General features: G+C 45.1%; 1 protein-coding gene across 1 annotated transcript; it reads left to right on the forward strand.

The window, feature by feature from the left end:
* Positions 1–3,785: 3,785 nt before the first annotated feature.
* Positions 3,786–5,720, forward strand: LOC119273023 (laccase-19-like). The gene is made up of 2 exons (XM_037554341.1): positions 3,786–3,890; positions 3,987–5,720. The coding sequence occupies exons 1-2, from the start codon at positions 3,786–3,788 to the stop codon at positions 5,649–5,651; spliced, it is 1,770 nt and encodes a 589-aa protein (XP_037410238.1). The 3' UTR covers positions 5,652–5,720.
* The last annotated feature ends 3,305 nt before the right edge of the window (positions 5,721–9,025 follow it).

The following is a 9,025-nucleotide window of genomic DNA, read 5'->3' on the forward strand; positions in this document are numbered from 1 at the left end:
AACATGGCGAGCACTATGCAAGACTTATGCATTTGAGCCTGATATGGTTATCACCTCTGATATTCGTCCGGAAGATAATATTGAAGGTAATACCGACATCTGGGTCGATGTGCAGATGCCTCCAGTTATACCATTATGTAAGTTTCTCAACCATATTTATGTCTTTGATATTGTTTATTCAAAAATGGTTGACAACTAATTTGTATTGTCAACTTATTTCGGTGCAAGCAAACATGTCCAGCGCTTGGTAGACAGGACATACTACTTTCCCGAGGCTGAACTAAACTGCGAGGAGCTAAGCCATTATGTTTCATGGCTTGAGGATCTTGATACTGTCAAGACAAATTTTCTTCCTGCATTTAGAAATGTTAGTACTGAAAACGTGCGACCAATAGTGTTCGTAATGAACTACGGTCACATCTATCTAAGAAGGATGGTAAAATTTTTACTATTTGTCCTCAGTGCATCTTTTCCATACATTATTTTTGAAGCTAAACTTCATTGCTAAGTATGTTACCATACGATGTTCTTCAACAGGGACTCCCGATGAATGTTGTGCCTTATGGAATCGAGACTAAAGGTAACATGAGTATTATTAGGTTACGGCCAAGATATCCTACAGATTACTTTAGTGCATTCAAGATTAGCGACGGATGCTTAATAGTGTAAGACTGGATCAAATGTGTGATGGAGAAGCGCAGAGAAGTACTAGGGGGCAGCAAACAGATGCGCTACCCACGATTAGGAGACAGGTTCATCTGCATGCTCCAACTTGATCAAGGAGAAGAGCTACACATGTTTTATGTTATTTTACCTAAGAGAGAGCAGCGGGAGTGATTAGCTAGCTAGAAATGAGTTTGAGGATGATAATGTGCTACAATATTACTATGAAGATAAAATAGCTAGTGTTGGTGGTAATGACTATGATGATTATTATTAGCTAGTGTTAGTGGTGATTAAATAAATACTGTTGGTGGTAATGACTATGATGATGATTAAATAGCTTGTGCTAGCGGACTAGATTCAAGTGGAGGCAACATGTGGTGCACATCGAAAATACTACTAGTCCAAACTGATCAAGTTTGGATTAGTAGTATACTTTTGACATGCACCACATATTGCCTTCACTTGAACCTAATCCACCTTCATTTGACACACTGTTATGGACATAATGATGTAAACCTCATAACTGGTATTGTACCAATATTTGTACGATGGCGCATAAATACACTAAAAATAAAAAAATAAAAAAAATTTACTAGTAGCGATGGAGAGAAAACACGCTGTCAGTAGTTATATTAGCAGTAGCGTGGGAGTGAACAAATGTTGCAGCTATTTGTCCTAGCAGTAGCGCGTGCGGGCACGTGTTACTGCTAAGCAATAGCTGTAGGGCCTTATTAGTAGCGCGCCTACCCGCGCTATTAGTGAGCACAAAACCAGCGCTACTGCTAGGGTTTTCCTTAGTAGTGTTGTCATCCTTATGGTGTCAAGAGATGGTTGGTGCGGATAGCAGTTAATATAGCTTGTCGATCATATGATCGTTTTTCTTTCTCGTGCAGACATAAATTTGGTCTTGTGTTACTTTACTATTTTCCTAAGTGTTTTATTTTGTGCCTAATGGTGTGGACTGTGTGCATTCTAATTATGTAAAATCCGCAAAAGGCTGGATATGTGCTTATTGTATTTGTATCCCTTTCTTTTGAGTGAATAAAATCCACTGTTTGTTGAAAAATCTTGTGTGTTTTCATCTCATAACGATGCACCAGATGTAATCCATGAATGGTGTATTTGCATTTAAATGGACTTAATAATTTGAGTCAATTTGTCAGATAGATGCCGAGTGGCCCGGCCATTGTATGCGAGTCGCATAATTATCTGAAATTTCCAGGTATAGACAATGATCGCTAAAAGTAGTGCGGCTTCTTAGCCTTCTTTTTAACCGTAGAATTTAGGCCACAGCCGTCAACATGGCAATCCGGACTGCAACCCGCTAACTCGACGGGTAAAATCCCTATTAGGGTAAGGCTGTAAGGGCTTGAAAAAAATAAATACCTATTAAAACAAGAATTTAGGAAAAATAGATACCCGACAGCGGATGCGAAGTCTATCTGAAATTCCTGTTTGTCCCGTTGAATTTTCAACTAATTACTTTGACTACTGACCGTTCAGTTACACCCATCGCTTTGACATTTTTCTTTTCCTTTTGAGAAACCATTGTTTGACGAATTCGCCCCTACTTTGTGAGCATGTCAATGAACCAGTTGTACTGTCAAGTCCATCAGGAAAAACGGGAGTGCTTTCTGCATGGTTCTTTTCATTTGCACATATCTTATCTTCAAACGATGTTGCCCTTAATAACGCATGACCCGGTGGTGGTCATGTCGACCGCTATGATTAATTACTACTTACTCCGATGCATAATAATAATAAGTGTTATGGTTTTAGTTTTGAACTAAAACCACGACACTTATTATGATCGGAGGGTGTAATATTTTACCAGGTTAAAGTTCAAAATTAACCGGCAAACATATAAACATATGATGGTTTGGACTTTGTAAACATAATGTATCATAAGTCAAGGCTGCAGAAGTGCTGAAGTAACAATAAGATCTACCAATTGTACATATCCAAGTCAGTAAAATGCTACGCCTTGCCTGCAGCGTGGAACTTCCTCCGCCGTGGAGCATCTGTTACCAATGAAACATCCTAAGTCAGGCTCTGACCGATGCTGGATTGGTAGAAGTTAGTGGGCAGAGAGTCTTTGCATATTACTAGTAGTATTGTAGTTTGAAGAAATGGATTTATTTTGGTTTCTTAATACTACGAGCCGACCAATTCGCCAGCTGATGCCCACTTCATGGACGCCTAACTAGGTTACGTAAAAGTGGTACACTCCCTCCATTTCTAAAATGAAATTCCTATACATTTTGTCCCAAGTCAAGCGATGCAATGTTCGATCAAATTTATATATGGAAAAAATTATAAACAACTATAATATCAGGTTATATAATAAAATAAATAATTAATTCAAGAAACATATAATAAAATATTTCTTTATATTATATATGTCAGGTATTGTGGTTGTTGGTAGTTTTTCATTTTTTGTACAAATTTGATCAATCTTTGCACTATTTGACTTTTGAGATAAAAAAATATATACTGTAGCATTCTTTTGAAGAGGGTGAGAGTACGTGATTTGATGTGGTGAACTTGTTTTGATGCCGCGTTAACTCAGTGCGCACTGCAATTTCTCACACGCCGGTTAGGAAGTCTCGTCGCCTAAGCTCTAGCTTAATTACCATAGCCGCGATTGACTTGTTATTCTCTCTGGATTAACAAGTCGTGCTAAACTAATTACCCCGGAAGGCGAAGGGTTAGGTGGCCTCTTAATTACCGGCGCAACAAAAAGTATTGTACGTGCGAATGATGCTAATCTGTAAGACTGTAACCTCCCTTCACATCACGGTCTTTCCATGAAGCCTCGCCTCTAGCCGGCCTAGCTAAGCTAATAGCCATGCATGCATATGTAGCAGGAGTGATCTACTGTGCTTGCGTACGTGATCCATGATATCAACATGCATGGTGTTTCATGTCGCCTGGTTTGATTAGCCTGGTCAAGTCAACCATTGCAAACGGCCGTAGGATGCCGACGCCTAATCCCTCGAGTGTATAAATAGGCCACACCACAGGCTTAGCAAACCACCCTTCCATTGAGCAGCGACTTAACTAGCTAGCTAACTACCGATCGAGAGCGCCATAGCACTGAGTTTGCAGACCAAGCAAGCATGGAGAAGTTCTCCATGGCGGCGACCATGTTCTGCGCCGTTGTCCTCGCGGCTCTGGCGGCGGCCGGCGGTGGTGAGGCGGCGGTCGTGGAACACACCTTTGTTGTGAGTATAATTAATATATAGTACTTACTATCTATCTTTAACCTCCTGATTGGTTAACTAGACTAATCAGTTACGTATTTGACAAATGATGTACAGGTGCACGAGATGAACCAGACACACCTGTGCAACACGACCAAGATTTACGTGGTGAATGGGCAGCTCCCAGGCCCCACCATCGACGTCACCGACGACGACACGGTTGTCGTCCACGTCGTCAACCGTCTCCCTCACGGGCTCACCATCCACTGGCATGGTGTCCGGCAGATGAGGAGCTGCTGGTCCGATGGCGCCGGCTTCGTCACCGAATGCCCCATCCCTCCCGGCGGCGAGCACATGTACAGCTTCAACGTCACGGGCCAAGTTGGCACGCTGTGGTGGCACGCCCACGTCACCTGCCTCCGCGCCACCGTTGCCGGCGCCTTCATCATCCGCCCCAAGGGCGGGAGGTACCCGTTCCCGACGCCCGCCAAGGACGTGCCCATCATCATCGGCGAGTGGTGGGAGCTCGACCTCGTCGAGCTAGACAGGAGGATGCATGATGGTAACTTTGACGACAATCCGCTGTCGGCGACCATCAACGGTAAGCTCGGCGACCTCAGCAACTGCTCTGGCAAGCCGGAGGAGAGCTTCGTCCTCGACGTGGTGCGCGGGGACACATACCTGCTGCGGATTGTGAACACGGCGCTCTTTTCGGAGTACTACTTCAAGGTCGCTGGGCACACGTTCATGGTGGTGGGCGCCGACGGGTACTACCTGACGCCGTATAAGACGGACATGGTGACCGTCGCGCCAGGGGAGGCCATCGACGTGCTCATGGCCGCTAACGCCCCGCCCGCACACTACCATATGGTGGCGCTCGCAAACCAGCCGCCGGAGCCTGACCCGCAGATCCCGGGGTTCGTGTCCCGTGGCCTCGTTCGCTACGCCGGATCCTCCCATAACAACAACGGGCTGCCAGTGCCGACGCCACTCATGCCCAGCCAGCACAACACCATGCCGTCCTACTACTTCCACAGCAACCTCACCGGCCTCGCCCACCCAGACCGCCACCGCGTTCCCATGCACGTCGATGAGCGCCTCTTCTTCACGCTCGGCCTCGGCTCCATCTGCCGCGGCACCAACAAGACATGCGAGCGTGGGAGGAGTCCAGAGACCATCGTGGTGGCCACAATGAACAACGTGTCCTTCCGCCACCCGACTAACGCGTCGCTCCTCGAGAGGTACTACGACGGCCGGACAAGTGGCCTCTACACGGAGGACCTCCCCGACCATCCGCCGCACCCGTACAACTATACCGACCGCTCCCTCATCCCGCCGGGGCCGCTGGAGAAGGCACTCGAGCCGACGTTCAAGGCGACCAAGCTACGGAGGTTCCGGTACAACACCTCGGTGGAGATCATCTTCCAGGGCACGGCGCTGCTGCAGAGTGACTCCAACCCCATGCACCTCCATGGCTACGACTTCTTTGTCCTCGCCACGGGACTGGGCAACTACAACCCCAAGACGGACCCCAAGAAGTTCAACTACCACAACCCACCGCTGAGGAACACGGTGCAGGTGCCCAGGACCGGCTGGGCCGCCGTGCGCTTCGTCACCGACAACCCTGGGATGTGGTACCTCCACTGCCACTTTGAGTTCCACATCATCATGGGCATGGCGACGGCGTTCATCGTGGAAAACGGGCCAACGCCAGAGACCAGCCTGCCCCCGCCGCCCCCAGAATTCAAGAGGTGTGGCGCCAATGGCTTCACTCAGCCATAGAGCTAATTAATCTGGGTAAGGACGTGTGTGCCGAAGTTGTGCCCTGAATTTATTTATTATTAGTGCAAAATAAGAACAAATGAAGATGCACACATTCATTGTTCATTGTATTGAGGATGATTCTTACCATAAAAAGTTGATATGGATTTTGTAATTTTATTTTCCCATTGTAATGTGTGAACTGTAAGTCTGTCTAGTAGGGTTCAGTGTCAGAAATAAGTGTGTCAAACTCAAACCTACATTTTAAAGAGAAGTATATACGAACTGGCTGATATCACAAACATTATCCTATATTTAGAGGATTCAGTGTCGGAAATAAGTGTGTCAAACTCAAACCTCCTTGGGTCGTTTAATCTAAATCCTACTGTCCCAAATCATATTGCTAACCAAAAGGATAACTAAATATGACAGGTGTTGTTGTAGAAGAAGTCGACTTAGCCCTATTTGTTTACTTTTCATATCTTGTAACATTTCGGCTTTGGTTAGATTTGTTATGTACTTTGCTTAATAAATAATAAGAATGGTTATGTGCCTCATAACGATGCAGAAGCCAGGGGGTTCCACGTCCTTTTCAAGAAAGGAATAGAAATCAGAAAAATTGAGAAGTAAATGTGGAATCTAGATGCATTTGACTTTTTTTAGTTGGATCACAAAATTAGGAGGGGATTTGGAGCAAGCTGCAGCCCACACACGCACTTTCTCGGCTGCTGATCCGCCATAATTCGCAAACATAGTCACGTAAAGTGGGCACTCTCCATTGCATAGCCCTCATGAAAACTCTGTAATTGGTTCGTAAAAGGGAAAAGTGATATACCTCTACAAGTGGGATCATATTATGTTATACAGAGGCCAGACATTCTTTCGATGCGATTGTATCATCTTGATAAGTCAATTCAATTAAATGTCATTTATCGGAAAATAGACATAGCTTTGTTTTTTTATGACTTTACTCTTTGTCGACATGTTTAATTTGTATGTTAGTGTTGGTTGTATGCATTATAATTATGTAAAGTTCACGGAGAGGACAGGTATGTGTTTATTGTGTTTGTATCCCCTACTTCTGTGTAAATATTGAAAAGGCTAGGAGTTTTCATGTCATAAACGATGTCCTAGATTTAATCCATGAATAATGTATTTTGAATGGATTAAATAGTTCGGGTCGTCTCTCAGATAGACGCTGTGGGTAGCCCGGGCCTTGCATGCGAATCACTATACATTTTCAGGGACAGACAATGATCGGGAAAGGTAGGGTCCAGCTTCTTAGCCTTAATTTTATCCCTTTGAATTTACACAACAGCGGACCCAAAGTCTATCTGAAATATCTCGTTGGCCCCGTTGAATTTTCAACTAATGACTTTCACTACCGATCGTTTTAGTTAAACCCATCGTTTTGTTTTCAGAAACCATTGTCTGGCTTATTCGCCGTTACTTTGAGAGCATGTCAATGATCCAGTTGTATCGTACTTTCTGGATCATTCAAACGATGCTGCCCTTTATAATGCAAGACCCGGCGGTTGTGTCAACCGCTGTGTGATTAATTACTAATATTTGACCAGGTTAAATGTCAGAATTAACCAGCAAGCGGGAAAAGTTCTGCCGTAGAAACATGATGGTTTGGACTTGCAGACGTACTATAGTGCATCATTAGTCAAGGCTGCTGAAGTAACAAGAAGATCTTCCAACTGTTCGTATCCGGCTCAGTAAAATACTAGTTCGCCTTGCCTACAGCGTTGAACGTCCACTGCCGTGCACTATCTGTTACCCAAAATGAAGCATCGTAGTCAAACTCTGACCGACGCTGGGTTGGTAGAGGTAGGTGGACACGGTCTTTGCATATTAGCAGTAATGTAGTTTGAAGGAATGGATGTAATTCGATTTTCGTAAGGAAAAAAGACCATTGATTCCACTTCGCACTTTGCGTAACCAAAGTCTTGCGGCTAACAGCTACGGGCCGACCGATTCCCGTGCTGATGCACGTTCATGGACGCTAAACTAGGTTACTTCAAAATATATAGTACTCCCTCATTCTCTAAAGGAAATTCCTAAAAAAAATTGTCCATGTCAAACGATGCAGTGTTTGATAACAATGAACTAAAAAATGCATACGTAATAAATTATACTCTCTCTGTTCTTAAATATTTGTCTTTTCAAAGATGTCAAATGGACTACCACATATGAATGTATATAGATATATTTTAGAGGGTAGATTCACTTACTTTGTTGCGTATGTAGTCACTTGTTAAAATCTTTAGAAAGATAAATATTTAGAAACGAAGGAAGTATATTTTAATACAATATGTATTTGTTGTTGTGGTTGTTGGTAGTTTTCTCTACGAATTTGATCAAGCTCTGTACTATTTGACTTGAGATAAAAGTTGTAGTATCCTTATGAAGATCGAGAGAGTACGTGATTTGAAGTAGTCACTACCAGAAACTGAAATATTTCTGTGAGTCTCTTATTTTCCTGTCGGGCCCGCATTAGCGCACAGGGAAATGGGCTTCTACTGTCGGGCCGCAACTGCACGCCAGGAATAGATTTCTTTTCCTGTGCGCTCGTCCATCGACACACAAGAATAATAATATACCTGTCGGTCGGTTCTCGGCCTACAGGAATAGCCCATTTGGCGCCACGGATTCATCTAATTCGCACCAAAGGTAGCCCATGTCCCGCCGCTTTGCCAATTCGAGCCCGCCGTTTTTCTCAGAAAAAAAGAACATATGGGCTCTATCCCAGATCGCTCCCAGACCTAGCTCACTCACGAACATTCTCCCCCAAATCTCAGCCCCCAACCTAGCTCTCTCTCCATCGGCCGGCGGCCGGCTGCGCCCCGAATCCCTCGCCGTCGGCTGCGCCCCCAAATCCCTCGCCTATTCCATTCTCTCGTTCGCCCCCTCCGCCCCCAAATCCCTCGCCTCTTCCATCCTCTCGTCCGCCCCCTTCGCCCGATTCGCTGGTCAGTAGCCCAACGACCCGCTGCCTCCGAAGTGTCGCCGGCAAAGCTTCCCGTGGCTTCCGGAAGAGGGTCGTCGTCAACGACCTCGTGGCCGCCGTCGCTCGACCACCGCATCCTTCCCTGAGCGGCGCCCTTTCCAATCCAGGTACCACCCTTTCCTGTACAGGTGACGCTCATATGGTATATGAGATTTGTTTGTGGTAAGTGGCGGAGGAGCCCATATGGCTGAATCTTTCATTGTGCTGGTAGTACATGCCTAATCCATCTAGGAATAAGATGGATTTGATAGAGTTGGGGGTTGTGGTTGTTACCCCCGTTGCTGGTAGTGCATGCCTAATCCATGTAGGAATAAGATGGATTTGATAGACTTGGGGATTGTGGTAGTTACCCATCCACGACATAGTATTAGGCCCTATCAGA

Source organism: Triticum dicoccoides, chromosome 3A, assembly GCF_002162155.2.
Source record: "Triticum dicoccoides isolate Atlit2015 ecotype Zavitan chromosome 3A, WEW_v2.0, whole genome shotgun sequence".
Classification (NCBI taxonomy): Eukaryota; Viridiplantae; Streptophyta; class Magnoliopsida; order Poales; family Poaceae; genus Triticum; species Triticum dicoccoides.